The 18,911-nt window shown below is 41.1% G+C and overlaps 1 protein-coding gene across 7 annotated transcripts in view; it reads right to left on the bottom strand.

Moving 5' to 3' along the window:
- Positions 1-18,376, bottom strand: part of RAPGEF4 (Rap guanine nucleotide exchange factor 4) — a 296,495-nt gene extending 278,119 nt beyond the window's left edge. For 3 of the 7 annotated variants that reach the window (XM_023621998.2, XM_070242006.1, XM_070242007.1), the window contains exon 1: positions 18,140-18,330. In XM_023621998.2, coding sequence (XP_023477766.1) covers positions 18,140-18,204 — 65 coding nt within the window. In that variant the 5' untranslated portion in view covers positions 18,205-18,330. Of the gene's footprint in view, positions 1-18,139 lie in introns of all 7 variants that reach the window. The other 4 variants (XM_023622000.2, XM_070242021.1, XM_070242008.1 and 1 more) reach the window with 4 other exon arrangements.
- Positions 18,377-18,911: the final 535 nt, after the last annotated feature.

Here is an 18,911-nt window from a genome sequence, read left to right as displayed (position 1 = left end):
CAGTCTATTTTCTCTCTGTTGTTCAAACTGGGTAATTTCTATTTTTTCTTCAAGTTCGCTGATTCTTTTCTCCATCTTATTCACCCTGTTGTTGAGTGAGCCACTGAGTTTTTAATTTCAGTTGTATTTTTCAGTTCTAAAATTCGTATTTGATTCCTCTTTGTTTCTTCTATAATTCTTTGCTAAGGCTTTTGATTTCTTTGCTTAGACATTCTGTTTTTTCAACTATGTTCCTAATTGCTCACTGAAGCAGTTTTATGATAACTGCTTTAAAATCTAGGTGGGAAGGGCTGCTTCATTATAGCCAGGTGAGGGTGAAAGTTTTGGCTCCACACTTGATCTTTGCTGATGGCAGGCAGAGTGAGCCTACCATTCTGTGCTTAAAAGTAGAAGAGTTATGGAGCCGGCCCTGTGGCCTAGTGGTTAAGTTTGGCATGCTCTGCTTCAGTGGCCTGGGTTCAGTTCCCGGGCACAGACTTACACTTCGTCAGTGGCCATGCTGTGGCAGCAACCCACATACAAAATACAGGAAGACTGTCATGGATGTTAGCTCAGGGCAAATCTTCCTCAGCAAAAAAGAAAAAAAAGTAAAGCAGTTATTATCTAAAAGTTTGCTGTCTTGTTAGGCTTCCCCTTTTTCCTTGTCCTAGAGACAGCAGGCTTTTCCTGAGGCATTTTTTTTTGTTTCTAAGCTGCTTTCTACTCCAGCACCCAGTCTGGGATAGATAAGGCAAAAAGAAAACTAAAGGAACTCACCACTATATCATTCTTCAGATGGAGTGGTCCAAGCCTGTCTGCCATCTTCTCTCCACCTTTCAGAGTCTTTTTCTGTTTGTTTTACTTATAATGTCCAGGGTTTATAGTTGTACTTAATGGGAGAAATAGGGAGAATTGAGTCCATTTGTCCAGAACCAGAACTCTATAGCTGTCTTTTTAGCAGCATTTCTGCATAGAGAAACTGGATCGTGACAATTTCACAACTGTCATATGCATCAAAAGCAACTGTGCACCAACCAGAAACTCATTTACAGAGGCACACTATCTCCCAAGAGGAGATGTTTCCAGGGACATGGCAACCAATGAGCCATATGTTGTTTATTTGTTAATCACTTGCCAACTCTGGCTTTATTGATAATATCACTTCTGAGTTTCACAGCAGCCCGCATGCCTCAGCTGTGATAGTTTGCTTCCTTGCTGTTCAGTATTTATCATGGTGATGTTGACTCCCTGTTCTTTTCTCCATCTGTTACGGAGAAATAACACCCTATGTTTTCATAATTGCATTCATGTTATCCTACCTCTTGTCCTCTGCATCTCTACACCTTGCTTTTTCATCATTCCTTAGCTGGATTTTCCCACTTACCCATATTTTAGGTGGATGATTGTATTTTAGTTTAAGCCACAGGCTATGCATTTGGCCTGCACCTCGTGTGTGAGACATTTTATTTTTGTTTTCAGTCCTGTCATCTTCTTCATAACAAAATTCCAAGAACTAGCATAGAGTCTGCAACCCACCCAACTGCTAACCAGGCTGCAAACGTAGACCTATTAGCCACGTCATCTGTAAGATATGAAACTTCAAATGCAAACCCAGATTGTGGGCTTTTTTTTCCCCTCAATGTTTTGTCAACATGATACAATCTATCTGAATATTTGGAACCATCTTCACTTGCCTTTCAAGATACATTCCACATTCCCTTGTTTTCCTCCTACCTCACTGGTCACTCCTACATAGCTTCTTTTGCTGGTTACTCCCTCTCCCCCCGAACTCTTGCTGGAAAATGGCAGGGCTCAATCTTTGGCCCTCTTCTCTTCAACACTCACTTCCTTGATGTTCTCCAATCTCCTGGCTTTAAATATCATCTATTTATTAATGATTCCCAAATTTATATCTCCAGTTCAGACCTCTCTTCCAGAGTCACATATCCAATTTCCTACTGAACATCTCCAATCTAATAGGTATCTCAAACTCAACATGTCCAAAACTGAACTCCTCTTTCCCTTCAAACTTGCCCTATTCGATAGCCTCACCCATCATAATAGATGACCCCATGATCCTTCCAATTATCCAGGCCCAAAACTTTAGAATTATCCCTGAGTCTTCTTTCTTAAACATCCTGACGTTCAATTCATAAGCAAGTCTTATTGGTTCTACCTCCAAAATGTACCCTACTTCTTCTCATCATCTCCACTACTGTCGCTCTAACCAAACCACCATCATCTTTCATCTGGATTACTGCTATTGCAGTAATTCCTAAGCAGTATTCCTAAGAGGTCTCCCTTCTTCCACCATTGCCTTCTCCCCCAGAGCATCTTTTCAACATTGCTATCATAGTGATTTGTAAAAATGCAAGTCAAACTATGTCATTCCTCTGCTCAAAACCCTTCAGTGGCTCCTTATTTCACTCAGAGTAAAGGCCTTTATAATAGATGTCAGTTCCCCACATGATCTACCCTTATTCTCTGTCTGACTTCCCTACCCTTTCCCTTCCTCACTTCACTCTAGCCACAATAGGCTCCTTACTGTTCTTTGAGCAATCCATACATGCACCAACACCAGGGCCTTTGCACTGACTGTTCCCATTGCTGGATATTCTTACCCTAAACATATGCTTGGCTAACTCCCCTGCCTGTTTGCTTAAATCATACCTTTCCAATGAATCATATTCTGACCGACCTATTTAAGATCACAATCTTCGCCGACCTCACTAGCACCCCTGATCTCTTACGGGACTCTGCTTGTTTGTTGTTGTTGTAGCTTTTTTCCGTAACATATTACCTTCAAACAGAACGTGGAACTTATTTATTATGTTTACTGTTTGGGTTTTTTAAATCTATTTCCTCTGTTAGAATGTGAGCTCTCTGAGAGTGAAGATCTTCTGTTTTGCTCACTGAAGAATCCTAAGCACCTAGAAGGTGTTTCCTAAGCATTCAGTAAATACTTGCTAAATAAAGGAATTAATCTTATTACAGTAATGCCTCAACTATTCAGAAGATATTTATCTGGAAACCTCAGTTATTAAGGAAAAAATCATAGAAGTGAGAGATCACGTAGCATGTAAGTTTAAAAGAATTTGTATAACCAAAATCTAGGCCTTAAAATATGAAAACTCTGAAATTCATACTCTTTACTCAGAAGAAAATCCTCAGGGGCAAAATGTGTGCACTTGCATTACACATACAGCTCCAATACACCCGGCCAACCTGGCTTCTAAAGCCAAAGGATTAGAAGCAGGATATCATGTTTGTGCAAGGAAAAGAGACAGGACAGACACCCAGAGGGCAGCAAGCAAGGAGAGACAGCTTCTGGGCAGTAGGCAAGAGTCAGGCAAACAAAACAAAAACAGGCGGAACATAAAAAAATCTAAAAAAACCACTGGGGCATTTCGTGTTGAAACAGATAATCCACATACTTCAAAATCCCCATATTATAACACAGGATACTAATTTATGTTCAATACACTGAGCCTCAATCATCAAGTCTAAGAAAAATGATATTCAGTATGCTTTAGAACTGCAGGCACATTAAATACCACTCACAAATACCATTCAATACCATTTCGACCAGAATTATTAAATTACATCAAGTTTGGAGGATTAATTGGGATAAAGTGTATGAAATTTCTCTATGATGCTGGATAACTGTAAATAATTAGACTGCTTGGCTTTCAGCCATTTTTTTTATCGTGGTATATCCAGAAATTAATCTTGTGTTCTAAAACAGAGCAGTCTGATCAACTTTACAATTTCAGCAGATTTTCAGAACTCTGGGTAATTTGAGGTTATTGTAATTTAGAAAACATGTACAGAAAATCCTTACATGGCCAAAATGCTTGGGAAATGGTATGTCCTGGGTAGGTGTGCTAGGGTTAGGGCTTGAATAGAAGGCACACATCTGGAAGATGAGACTCAAAAGAGCCACCAGACAGATATCCTTGAGTGAGTTTCACCCTGATTTCCTTTCGGTTAAAGCTCTGACATCTCTAGGAATCTTTTCTTAAAAGACAAACATTTCTGCAAGGGATAGCACATTAAACTCTTGAACACATTGGCTCAAATTACTTCATCAATGGTTAGGAAGTTTGTGACGGGAAGGTTCCAAAGAAACAGATGCAAGATAGAAAACAGAAATGCAGGGCAGTGCCCTACCATTGTGTGTCCACCTCCAGGTGTGGGCCAAGGTGTCTGTCCTACTGGTCCCATTGAAGAGATCTGGCCTCTTGGAGGGCAGATCTCTTGGGGGCTCAGGGGAGAACTGTCAACCCAAAAAGACTGGACAGAGAAGGAGACTAGAAACAATCAACTAGGGACACCTGGGTCCACCAAGTGGGTTGACGATGACTCCTTCCATAGCCCCTGGAAGCTTGCTCAGAGTGGGAAGACAGAGTTAAGGGTAAAACTTAGAGTGGACTGCTATCCTGGCAACCCCAGGACACCTGAGATATCCACCGGGGGTGCAGGGAGGAGAGGCAGAGTGCGGTGAGAGAGCAGAGGGCTGCAGGAAGGGGCACCGGAGCACACAGTTCTCCATCTATAGCCACATATCATCTTTATGGTGATGCCCAGGGCTCTGAGGACTTTTGAAAAGATCTTATTTAATTTTAACTTGACGTTTCCCAAATTTTTTATCATGAGCCTTTTTTTTCTTTGCACGATCTAGTAATGTTGCAAGGAACGTATTTGAAGCACTGTTATAGTGGAAAGGGAATGGGGTTTCATCCTATGTCAGTCCCTGGCACTTCCTAGCTCTATGACCCTGTGGAAGTAATTTAACTTTTCCAAACCTCAGTTTCCTTATTCGCAAAATACAGATAATAGCAGCTATGTTACCATCTCTATGGAAAGGAATTTGAAGATATGTATCCAAAATCTTAAATCTCTTCACATACATTAACTAATTTTAGTTCTATGGATATCTCTACTCTAAGAAAGCAATCTAAAACACAGGAAAAACTTAATATAAAAGGTTATAGCATGATAACATATAACAGCAACAATCGCTTTTAAGTGTCTTAATTGTCCAACAAGGGAAAACTTAAGCCATATCATTTCAGCCAATAAAAATTATATTTACAAAGAATTTTTAATAACCCAAGAACATGATCCTATAATATTAATTTCAAGAGGTATAAAATCTTAGAGTATGAGCTCAAACAGCTTAAAAAAATACGCATACAAAAAATTCTGTAGGAAAACACACTGACATTTTACGACCATAAATGCAGAAATAAATTAATAATCCTCAGCCAGAAATTCTTTGATTAAAGTGCAATTAAAATGTACTTTAAATCATAGTCCATTACTTTTCATAAGCTTCTGTCATTTCCTTCCGGGAAGGAGAAGGACACGTCAATACTCTCAGAAATTGTCAATGTAACACTCTCAGAAAGAAGCAGGGCGCATATGCATATTGTCGCTCTGAGCTGCAAGCCAGCAACAGCTCTCACAAACCCAGGGGAGAGAAAGGCATGTGGTGGTAGCAACTGAGTCAGCTGGCACACGAAAGAGTCGTGCTGCTGTCTCAGAGACCTGTTTTAGCATCTAAACATCAGTGGGCTCTTTTTTTTAATGTTTTCTTTTCTCCTAAAATTTCCTTCATTACTCATTTTTCATTTTTTAAAATCTCTTTTAATTCCTTCAATACAAATCCTACAAGATAAAACTCCCATCGATGAAGTTTCTGCTATATAATTATAGAAATAAGCAGAATTCAACACATAAAATCAATTTTATACCTGTGTTCCTTCCCAATTCAAAAGAAAGAAATTCAAAAGGTAAATTCAAATGCTATTCTAGTGGCATAAGACTATGTGGCAGAATCAGACTGCAAAATTCTTTAAAGGCAGGTGAAAATCAATTGTTAGTGAGTAAATTTTTAAAAATCAAGGTTAACCCAACTAAAATGGAAAAAAGAGAAGCTCCTTTTTAGATAATTTCCCAGCATCTTTAAAATCACTCCATCCTGTTGTTTTCTTACTGTTCACACTCCCTTCTCCCTAATATCCACACTCATTCCCTAAAAGTGATGAACAAAAGATACAAATGTTTTAATCATTTCAATTTTACAATTTAACTACTTTATGATTCTCTTTCAGGTAACCCAAAACAACACAGGCTTAAGTAACGTCCACTTCCGATTTCTGTGAGTTCCTCCGAGGAGGAGCGTCATTGCTCATTTCTCCTGTGGATATTTACGGTTAGGACTTCTAATGATAGAGACAAAAAAAATATTAATCATATAAACACAAAGAGTCTTTTAAAAATGAGCTTTACTTTGATAGCCGTAATCTGTTGAATGCTGAATTCTAAAACGAACCTCTAAAGTGGTTAAGATAAATACCCAATGAAGTGCTAAAAAGGCAGGAAGCGAAGCAATAGAGATAATGTAAAATCCAATTGAGGAAAAGATAAGGCGCACTCACCAGCTGATAAGGTACAGTTACAGCACAGCACGGGAGAGGAAAGAGCACAATAAAACTGTCTTCTATTCCCATTCTAAGTCTGGCCATGCTTTGGAGATCTGCCTTACAGATGAAGGTGCCTTATTATATGGTCCTGTTGCATCTTCTGTAATCGCACCTTTTTCTATTGGTAGAGGGCTCCCCTATTTATGCTCCAATGATCTGGATAATGAAACAGGAACTCCTGGTCTAAGTATTTACATTATTTTCAGTAAATAAAATGTAAAACTTGGCTACCGACTAGATAGCTCTAACTCTACAAATCAGATCTTCAAATACCACCAGGGAATATCCACACGGAGTCTGCTGCACGCATGGTACTTTAATATAATCACAGATACTTAACTGTTCTCAGCTGTCTGCAATTTTTGACATGAAAAAATTTATATACATATTGCTGTATCATTTAATTAGTTGATGAGAAAAATATGGTAAGAATTCAATACAAAAACATTACCAAAAGGCAAATGGTGGAGTGATAGAAAAGTTGTTTAAGGTAGTGAACAAATCCTCAAAATGAGAAATTGTTGGAGTTTCTAGGTATTCAGGACCATTTTCTTGCTCTGGTCCAGCTGTCTGAGAGGTCTATCTTAGGCCTCTGACCCTGCAGAGGTACGAGACAAATCATCACTGATAAAAGTAAGCTGCCTATACATGAAACCCGAAGTCCATCAGTAGGATGGAGATGCTGATACCACTACCAGTCAGCCATCAGCATCCACACAGTATCTTTAGAACCTCATTTAAATGATAGTACTTTTCCTGATCTGTATAGCACTCATCAGTTCTCTAGGGGTAACTTTCTTTTTCCTCAAAAATTATTATAAAGAAGAACTAAAGTGAACAGTATTTTAAGATTTTATTTTTTTCCTTTTTCTCCCCAAAGCCCCCCCCAGTACATAGTTGTATATTCTTCGTTGTGGGTCCTTCTAGATGTGGAATGTGGGACGCTGCCCCAGCGTCACTTGAAGAGCAGTGCCATGTCCGCGCCCAGGATCCGAACCAACGAAACACTGGGCTGCCTGCAGCAGAGCGCGCAAACTTAACCACTCAGCCATGGGGCCAGCCCCAAAAGTGAACAGTATTTTAAATATCTTTAAATAATAATATTTAAAGGATAAACCAAAATTTCAAAATTTATCCCTTTCAACATTTTCTGAAATTACTTTTGTCTATTACATCAACCAAATCAATAATATACTATAGATACTATAAAGGAAAAACTCAGTTTTCCTCCTTCTGTGTAGGGAAAAACCCAATTCTTCCCTACTGTGTTTCTCTCCTGTGAATCTCCTGTAGTGTTGCCCAACCCATGTTTTCTAAAATACCTCATCTACTTATTTAGTAAAGCATGGATTACACTGATTTAAATTCATACCAGGTGGCCTCTCAGCTCATTCACGGTCTTTGATCAAATGCTACTTCTGTAGAAAGACCTGCCCATGCTCTCTAAAATATCAGCACCCCTCACTTTCTTCCCCTTTCTCTGCTTTGTCTTCCTTCGTCGGTCTTATCACTATCTGACATTGTAGTATAGATTTGTCTGCTCCTTACTCCATCACTCTATCTCCTCTTACCTGTGGACTCATAGCATTTATTACCACCTAACTTGTCCTGTTTTGTTCACCACTGTATTCCTCACCACGTGCAACAGTATCCACCCTATACTGGGTACTCAATAAATAGTTTTTTGAATGACTGACTGAATTAATTAATGTCTTCTCAACTGGTATTTAAATTCATGAGGTCAGGGGCCTTGTCAGTTTTTCTCACTAAGCTATCCCCAGCAAGAATATCAGATACATGGAAAGCAGAGTAAAATCTCCAAGTGAATGAACAGTAGGAGAGTCAATGACTAAGATCAAATCCTTTTCCTACAGCACATTAGGGTTATGGAAGGAGGAAAAGACCATGAGGCAGGGAGAAAGAGAGAGGCAGAGGTGTGACAAAAGGAAGGGCAAGGGACATTGGTGATAGAACTTCCTTATATCTCAAGCTTGTTTAAGGAGCTGATAAAGAAAATGTGTAAGATTCAAGAATTCAACGTTTTCTGTAACATGTTCAATAAGTAGCCAATCAGTAACTAGAAGAAGGAGTCTGGTTTGAGTCCAAAGTCATACTACTCTTCATCTAACCAACAACATAGAATAGCAACACTCCAGGTATCTATTGGGAAATACTACTTCAAAGTCACTGCTACTCACTTTTAATAATTAGCAATAGCTTGATGTGAAAAACAGTATTTATGAAGGATTTCCTGAAAGAGAAGTAATTTCTAAATCCATTTCTAAAATATCCTAAAATCCATCCTGGGATTAAATCAGACCATCAGAAAGTTGTAGGCCACCTAGGAGAAATACTCTCCTTTGGCATTACACTATCAAGATATATTGAAAACCCTATGAAACCCATTGCTGAATTCACTGTTGAGATATTGTGAAGGATATTGTTCATCACATTGCACAGTATCTTCCCCATGAGGTTGAAGAGGTCAACAGGTCCCAGTATCAACTCGATTAATTGTTCTTCTCTGGCAGAAATAGTTTTCATTTGTAAACACTGAATAATGAAATATTTGTGCTTCCTTCTTTGTGTTGATCATGAGAAATCATAATTTTATTATAAAAGAAGGAAAGTTTAAAATTAACTATCTAAGTTTCCATGTTAAGAAGCAGAAAAAGAAGAGTAAATTAAACCCAAGGTAAGTAGAATAAAGAAAATTTTAAAAAGCAGAGATCAGTGAATTACTCAAATAGAGAAAATCAACTAAAATCTGGTTCTTTTAAAAGATTGACAAAGTTGAGAAGCTCCTAGCAAGACTGACCAAGAAAAAAAGAGAGCAGACACAAAATTCTAATAAGGTATGTGAAGGAGGGAACATCACGGCATATCCTAAGGACATTAAAAAAATAATAAGAGAATACTATGAACAACTCTATGCCAATAAATTTGATAACTTGGATGAAATGGACAAATTCCTTGAAACAACTTATCAAAACTGACATAAGAAGAAACAGAAACCTGAGTAGTCCTCTATCTACTAAGGAGATTGAATTTGTCATCAAAAAGCTTCCTACACAGAAAACTCCTGGCCAGATGATATCTAAAACAGAAATAACATCAATATTACACAAGCTCTTTTCAAAAGAGAGAAAAGAAAAAAAATAGAGAAAAAAGAATTGTTTCTTGATTCAAGCAAGTCCATTCTCACCCCCTTCTGTTCAACTTTGTCCTGGAAATCCTAGCCAATGCAATAAAACAAGAAAAACAAATATTAAAAGACATAAAGATCACAAAGAATAAGTAAAACTGCCAATATTCACAAACAAGACTGTCTACATAGAAAATTCCAAGGATCTACAAAACAACTACCTAAACTGAATAACCTTTCCAGAGTTACACCATTAATAAAATCAAAACTTGAATTTTAACCAATACAGCTTAGCTCCCAAACTCTTAACCCCTACACCATGCTCTCTACTTAGAGAAGACCATGCAGCTACACTCGTATTAGCCCACAAACTTCAATACAGCCATTACCGTAGGTTAATAACTTCACCAAGATCACATGACTAAGGGGTGGAGATGACAGACTTGAATCCAGGTCTGGCTGACCCTGAAACAAAGCTGATTTGAATATATCATGCTTTCCAGATTGGAAGAAGAAAACAATGAGATGACTGAGATCCAGATGATAAGGCGCTGAAATAAAGCAGTAGAATATAAAGGTCAAGAGAAGAACTGGTCACACGTTAAATGTAAAAAAGGAACATAGGAAAGGTAAGATGTGGGTAACATTAAAGTTTTGAGAATGAGAGTAGTACTGTCATTAATAAAAAAGGAAAGTAAGAAGGAGAAACTAATGGAGAGGAGAGTTAAGAAGGATGAAGTCAGCTTTAGACAAGTTGAGTATCAACTTATTAGTTTAGGGATAATTTTGACAGTAAATGATAGAAACCCTGACAAAGAGTGGTTTCTAGAAATAGGGTGGGTTTTTTCCTTCACAAAACAAAAAATCTGAAGGTGAGCAACTATTGATCTAAATTCAGTAGCTGAACAAAGTCAGACCTGGAGTGTGTTTCTTCCGGCCTTTCCCTGTGGGATTATAATATGGTTGCCATAGGCCCAGGCCTCAGGTCATAATTCCAGGAAGAGAAGAGGGTAGTATCAAATACATCTGTGTCTTTCATCAGTAAAGCAAGAACTTTCACAGAAGTCTCTAGTAGACTTCTGCTGTGTCTCATTGGACAGACCTGTGTCACATGGACACCTAGCCTCTAGGGAGGCTGGGAAGATAAGTATTTTTTTTTCCAACCTCTATAACAGAGGAGGTTAAGGAAAACAATACCTGGCCCAAAATATTAATGGAATATTTGATGTGAGAATATCCAATGGAGAGAGAAAAATGCATCTGCTTTAGAAGATAGACCAAGGATAGAGAATTTAAGTAATTTGTATAGGCAAACACAGGAAATGGATGGGTGCTCCAAGAAAGAACATGAATGAAGAGAAAAGAGGGTCATAACAGCACTTTGTTTTTCTTTTCACGCAGGGGAAGCAAGCAGATGCACACGGATGCAGCTGAGTAAACACAGTAGCCAGGTGCCTCCAGTCCAGCCAGTCAGACATTTGCTTTCATCTGTTTGGCTAGGTCTTTGTCATCCTTCCCATCCAGTTATTTCCACCTTCCTTCTCTTTCCTCAGCCTCCCAGTACTCCTAAGTCGGTTCTCCTCTCCCTTGCCCTCATCTGTGATTTGAAGGTACTGGAGGAAGATTCACTCTTCCCTGGCACTCTTCAAGATGCATATAGATGGGTTTAAATCTTAGTAAAGAAAAACTAGCTGCTTTGGGATTGGGAGGTGGAACAGGAGGATAAGCAGCTACTGTGGAAGGGCTATGAAATCTTATAAACTCATAGGAAATTCAAACTAAAAGGGATCTGCCAGTATCACCCACATTGGAGGAGCCAGAAATCCATTTGGGAGAATCCAAACTAGACAAGGAGGCAGCATTTGCTCTGCTGAGCACCACTCTTTCACTGAAGACTCGGGCTCTCAGGCTGTTTGCAGGAGACCAGGCTACAAGGCCATGGGTGTGAGGGAGCAGGCACCCTTCTCTCAGGCCCATTGCTCTGTGGGCACACCATCCCCCACATGCCTCCAGTCTAAGGGGACCAGTTCTGGCTGAATCTTTCCTTTCCTAAAATCCTAGGGCAGGGAGAATCAGCACCACCGAATTTAAGCCTGATTACACATTAGGTTGTGTTGTCCTCTCACTGCTCCACACATATAGGTCATGTGTTCCCAAGTATTGAGGGCTACAATGAGATGTCCCCCAAAAAGTTGCAAATAAGATAACTGCCAAGCAGTAAACTTTAAAAGCAACATAACACTAATGTCACAAAAAGAGGATCACTTGACATTATGTGCCTCAGGATGCAAGTATACAACACTTCTGTGAAGTACTGTTGCCAAAAAATCATTTTTTGATTTAAATCTAATTGAGCTCTAGATCCAAACACCAATTTACAGGAAATACAAGGGACAAAGGGACATATTAAAAGACACCATGGAGGTATAACTAAAATTCAGACTGTTAAAAAACACCTGTTTCTTCAACAAATTTACTACAAGGAAGAAAAAGAGAGAGAGGGAGAACCCAGAGATTAAAAAAGACTCAGAGATGTATCAACTAAATACAACTAATTTACATCCTAATACAAACTGAAAAAAAAAAAGTTATGAGATAAATGGGGAAATCTGAACACTGGACATTTGGTTCTACTAGCAAACTAATGTCAATTTTTTAAAGGTGTTGGTGGTGAACACAATGTAGTCTATACAGACGTCAAAATATGATGATGTACACATGAAATTTATATAATGTTATAAACCAGTTACCTCAATTAAAAAAAAAGAAACAGAAAAAAAAACTTTAAATGTGTGAGAATGGTACTGTTTTCCTTATAAAGAGCCCTTTCTTTTTCGTTGTTGTTTTTTTTAATTTTATTTTGAGGAAGACTGGCCCTGAGCTAACATCCATGCCCATCTTCCTCTATTTTATATGTGGGACGCCTGCCACAGCATGGTTTGCCAAGCGGTGCTATGTCCGCACCCAGGATCCAAACCAGCGAACCCTAGGCTGCTGAAGCAGGACATGCTAACTTAACCACTGCGCCACCAGGCCGGCCCAGGTCCTTACCTTTTAGAGACATATACTGAAATATTTACAGATGAAATAATTCTACATCTGGGACTTGCATCAAAATAATCCTGGATGTAGTGGGGGATGAATATAACAAGGGGTATAAATAAATCAAGATTGGCTGTGAGTGGATGATTGTTGGGGGTGGGGGTGTGCAAGAGAATTATTATACTGTTCTCTCTTCTTTTTGCATATTTTAAAATTTTCCATAACAAACGTGTTTTTTGATAATAGATTAGAATAGAGCTAGGTACTGTCATTTTTTAAAAAAAGCATTCACATCAGCCAAAGAAACACAAAAGGAGCAGCAGAGACAAATGTTGATGGTGCCCATCCAAGCCCTTTCCAAGGAAACGGGGGCCAGTGGAAGCAGCTCCCTGCAAGGCTGCAGAGGCCGCTCCATCCCAGAGGAGGAGGATGCATCTGGCCATCTCACCCTGATCCCATAAGCACCTTCTGCAGTCGGGGTGCTGCACTGAGGCTGGAGATAAAATGATGAATAAAATAGAGGGGCTGACATCAAATGATGCAAAAATAGAAGTAGACAGGCAATTGTGATGGAGCCTGACTTGTGTGGTTACAGCGTTGGACAAACAGTGCTATGGGATGTAATGATCATGTAACTGGAAGAGGTGACAACCAAGCTGTCCTGAAGGTTTCTAGAGCTATCTTCTCATTATAATTCAATGCCCGGGCTCTGTCATTCTAGGAGGAGAATGAGCTGGCTAGAAGTTGTAACTGCCCTGATCTCAAGGCAGCTTTGCTTCTCATAGCAAATGCTCAGCATGGGCTTCTGATAACAACTGCATTTCCCATACTGCTTGCCTAGAGGAGGAATATATTAGCCAAAAGATGTGAGTGTCCACTTCTCTGATGCTATCTTTATGAACTTTCTGGTTTTTACAGTCTCTGAGAGTTTGGTGCCTATGTATCTGGTGCTTGAAAAATGTATTAATTCTTGATGCACTGACAAATCAGGATTCCGAGACTGCAAGACCAGCCCCAAACCCTGGGTAATGTCATCCATCCCTTGGGACCTGCCTGGGTAGACACCAGCCTTCTCCAGTGACAGCCTTCTGCTCTGCATGCTTCTTTGATCTTCTGTATTCTTCAAGGGTGGGACTGAGTCTGACACTTCTTTGATATCTGAGTCATCCTCTCTCACCATGTCTGCTACAAAGCATTTTGGTTTTTGACAAATTTATTCCTTGATTTCTTTCACTCTCATTAAACGGGAATCAAGTCAGATGCAAAGACACTGTAAGAAGCATTTTTTAAATGAAACAATAATTTAAAAAATTCTTCAGGTGTTTTGAAAGATGATAACCTTTTTTACACATCCAAACCATGTTACCTTCATTCTCTGCTTTGGCCTATGATCACCAGGGGTCCTTAAAGAAGCCAATCAACTGAGGACCTCCTCCAAGCTATACTAACTAACTGAAGAACAAGAAGCCAAACATCGTGAACTCCTTCCCAGACGAAGACAATTTCTGTCATCTCCAGTGGTTTCTCTGTCAGTGACTTTGCTGGATTCTTTCATCTCTAATAGGGGATGGCAGACTTTTCTTCAAAGATCCACATAGTGGGGCCGGCCTGCTGGTGTAGTGGTTAAGTTCACGCACTGCAATTCGGCAGCTCAGGTTCACAGGTTCGGATCCCAGGCGCAGACCTACACCACTCGTCAGCTATGCTGTGGCGGCAACCCACATATAAAGTAGAGGAATACTCGCACAGATGTTAGCTCAGGGCCAATGTTCCCCAGGAAAAAAAAAAAAGATCCACATAGTAAATACTGCAAACTGTGTGGGCCACACAGTTTCTGTTGCAGCTACTCAACCCTGCCACTGTAGCATGAAAGCAGCCTTAGATAATATGTAACCAAATGCGTGTGGCTGTGGTCCAACAAAGCTTTGCTTACAGACATTGAAATTTGAATTTCATGGGTCACGAAATATTAATCTTCTTTTGATTTATTTCCAACCATTCAGAAATGTAAAAACCATTCTTAGCTCAGGAGAGACACAGGCAGCTGCCAGATCTGGCCCACGGGCCACAGTTTGCCAACTCCTGCTCCACAGTGACAAATATCAGCAATGATTCACTCTACATTTGTGCAGATGTGTAGTCTCTTCATCATACTCCCTTACCAACCGTGAGAATTACGACCTATAAATGGTTCTTAAATTTACAGGTGGCAAACTGAAAGTCTTACAGGAAAAAAATTTTCACTAAAATTAAACAGTGGCCAGCACATAAAAAAAAAAAAAAGACATTTCACATATCTCAAATCCCAAATAGTGGGTACTATGTACATAATATGTTTCTAGTTACCATCTCTGCTCAGAAAAAATTGTAAGATCAAGGAGATAGTGATACATTTGTTTTAGTTTAACTATATGTCCACTGACACTTCTTTCAGTGTCTTTTCATCCATACAAATATTCAATGTCATTCTGATTTTAAGATTAGTATTCATACACTCTCATCTCCTTGGTCCCACCATAGCCCAAGAACTTGGGTTCCTGAAACATAAAAAGTTTTGGATTTTCTTTCTTTAACCTAATCCACATATCTACATATTTTTCAACCCCCTCCCCACACACAAGTTTATACAGCATTGCTTGTCTATGACAACCTTCTAGGCAGACCTAACAACATTTCTAAGGCTTTATGATACTTGTTTTGTTTTGCGTGTTTACATATTTCTTTACTGGTGCAGACTTTCTACTTTAACTCCCCTTTTTATTTCCGACCCCTCAGTTGCTCTTTCTCTAGCTATCCACAACAGCTGCCATTTGCATGATGCATATACCTAAACTACATTTCCCAGCTGTGGAAAAGGTCCCAGCATCAGATTTCTGAATAGTACACAGGGGTTCAGTGCACTATTCCCTCTTTTTTGCGTGTGTATGCTTGAAAATGTCCATAATCACAAGTTTTAGAAAAATAGAACATACATTCCTATACTCTAGGTGATCATAAGAGAAATTTGTGGTTGGGAAGAAATTAGCATATTTTTATGCCTCAGCTGTGTGTCTTTGTTCACATTGCTCCCTCTGCCTGGCATGCCCTCCCCAAATTCTCTACTTGATACAATCCCCCTCAACTTTCAAGGCCCAGGCAGGAACGTGTGGGAAGCACCCCTGGCAGAGCGCATGACTCTCTGCTCTGCATCCCCACAGCACTTCCTACATCTCCATTAAAGCACTTATCATTGCATTGTGGGTGGTTGTTTATGTAGTTCTACGATCCCACCCCCAAGTCAATAAGCAGCTCTCATCTTTTGTTTTTTTGCATCACCAATGACCAACACAGTGCCTGGAAGAGGGTGTCAAGATTGCCCTTCTCAGAAATATGGAGAGCAGTGTCCCACTAAGGAGTGACTTGAGGGGGCTTCCCCAGCCAACTTCCGTCAGCACCCTTCATCTTCCTCCTCCCCTAAAAAACTAACAGACAATCTAAGTAAAAATGCAACTTCACAACACGTACCCCAAGGCCCGCTTACAATTAGACTGCCACTCCTCAACTCTTCTTCAAAGGAATACCAGCAGAAGATGCAAGGTTCTCAACACCATAAAGTAAAAAATTTACATGGCACCTCACAGTTTTCAAAGAAGTTTCACAATGTTTTTCTTGTTTGGTCCACTAATCCTTGGGAAGACAGACAATTCCATCCTCATTTTTCAGAAACTCGAGGAAATAAAGGTGACATGTCTAAGATCAGAGCTGGTGATAGCTCTGGGCCTAAAACCCCTAACTTATTGACCTGCCCACTATCCCGCACTCCCTGAATGCTAGAGCTTTTGTGGAGGGTTGTTTCCTTTCCCCTTGTAGATTTTTCCCCATTATGAATAGAAAATCCATTCCGAACAAAATCATTTGGGCAAATACACATTATGAAAAGACAGAGTCAAACATACCCCATGTGTTAGCATTGCTCTATGATTTTGCCCTATTTTCTGACTAAAAATGACAAAAAATGGCATACCATGCATTTCTGCAAATAGAAATATGTAATCTATTATCTAAAAAATTCACTGACGCGGAAGCACTAGTGTTTATGGTTAAGTACAAGAGCTTGATTTTCTCTTCTTTTATAATTCATCTTTCCTAAACTATTACATTTAGATTACTTATCACATTAGCAGGCTCTTCACTTAAACATGTTCTTAGTCCCTTTACATAATTCTGTATGATTTAACCATCACTTCAATCCTCTTACTATTTATCGTGTGCAACTCTTCTAATATTAGTACACATCATTTCAGACGTAAATAGGGCACTGCCTGCCAAAAAATCTTGCTACTGCGTGGTAACTGAAAGTAAAGATTATTTCTCAGATATATTAAGTTATTCAAATGAGCCACATTTAGCTTTTCTCAAATTGCTACTTAATTTCTTTCAACAAAGGCCTACAATAGTAAAGTATACAGAATATGTCACACTTAAGATTTTCAAGCTTGATCTGGTTATGAATCTGCTAATTGTAAAAAATTTCAATATGGCAGAGCGCAAAACATTTCGCACAAATGCAAATAGAGATGTCACGCAGATCACTGCAAGACATGAATCACTGCCTACTGCATCAAACTCAGAAATTCACAGGCAGTTCACTCTGCAAAATGTCTTAGTTCTTAAAAGTTCAGATGCATCATCTTTTAATCAAGGTAATAAACTATAATTGCTAATATACTGTGTGATATTTGCTGCTAAACCCACAATCTGGACAAACAGAAAATAATGCTATCAGAGCCTGGAAACAATTGCAGTCCGCTGTTACACACAGCACCCTCTTTATACAGAGCTGTCCTCGGGAGTTACAATGCTTTACGGTTCTAATGTTTTTCGAGTAAGGGTCTTTTTCCGAGAAGCAAGTATTAAGACGAAAGCAGTCTCCCGCGTGACCTTTCTAACACAGACCTTGAGCAAGCGACTGCGGGGGCAGAAGCTGAGAATTTCAGCAAGGCACTTGACAGCTCCACTAGGGTCCCTCACACTTTGCTTTCAGGAACAAAAAAAAAAAAAAGAATGTTACTCTGCACCTGCCTTTGCCCCCACCCTTCCTTAAAACTTAAATCACATTTACCCCTAATGGTCTGAACAGCGGAAAGAAGGTATGAATATATTCTTCTGTCCCGTGATGTCAAAAGAAAATAACCCCCCACCCAAGAGCTGCGCCCGGAGTCGCGGGTGGGCGGGGAGCAAGAAATGTGAAGGAGGGGCGGGGGATCGCAGAGGCTGGTGCCCCCCCAACCCCACCACCACCACTGCGCGGCATCTCTCCACCACGTGTAAAAATCTCGTGCGGGTGGCGCCCCGGGAGAGGCTGGGGTCTGTGTCCCCCTGCAGCCCGGCCCAGGACCCTCAGCCCCCCGCCCGCTCGGGGACCGTCCTCCCGCAGCGCCGGTCTCGGGGCAGGGGCAGGGGCAGCGCCGCAGCGCCCGGCCGGCGGGGGGCCCTTCCGAGCTACCTTTTATCCAGGCAGGCGATCCACTCGGCCGACGAGGAAGAATGGGCAGCGTGCGCAGCGACCATGTTGGGCAGCGGCGCGCGGTGTCCCCGGCGGCGGCGACCTCCCGCGCTCGCGCTGCCGCTGCCTCTGCCTCCGCCTCGCCGGCCGCCCCGACCCGCTCCTCCGGGCCCGCCTCGCGCCTGCGACGGGCCCGCCCTCCCAGCGGGCCTGCCGGGCGGGGGGCCGGCGAGGGGGGGACCCGAGGGGCGGGACGCGGGGACCGGGAGGGCCGGAGCCGCCCGCCCGCCGCCGCACTGCGGCGCCTGGGGGTGGGGAGCCCCGCGTCCCGCCCGCTGCGGGGAGGGGGCGAGGTGGCGACCCCAGGTGGCCGGCCACCTGCGACAGGTGGCTGCTGCGGCTCGGAGAGACCTGGGCCCCACCCCTCACCTCGAGGCCTCTGGAGCGTCGAGGGAGGGAAGGCGCACGGGTAGGGGGCAGGGGGATGTCAGTGTCTACATATTTTTCATACAGCAAATGCCACTAAAATGGCTGCTGCCTCTCCGTTTCCTTAGAAACCCATTAGTCTTCCTCAGCAGCTGTCAAAACTTGCTGGCAGTTTCTTACTCACCTTTCCTGTTTACCTTTACGAAGGGATGGAGAGGAGGCTGTCATGGCTTGGGCTGGGAAGGCCCACAGTGGTCTTTCGGTGTGGAATCCAGGGGACAGTTCTCCTGGAGGGTGAGAAGGGCTGGGATGGAATGGAGAGGTAGTGCAGGCATGGTTGAAGGCA

Source organism: Equus caballus, chromosome 18 (assembly GCF_041296265.1).
Source record: "Equus caballus isolate H_3958 breed thoroughbred chromosome 18, TB-T2T, whole genome shotgun sequence".
Lineage (NCBI taxonomy): Eukaryota > Metazoa > Chordata > Mammalia > Perissodactyla > Equidae > Equus > Equus caballus.
This window is presented reverse-complemented; position numbering and strand designations above follow the sequence as displayed.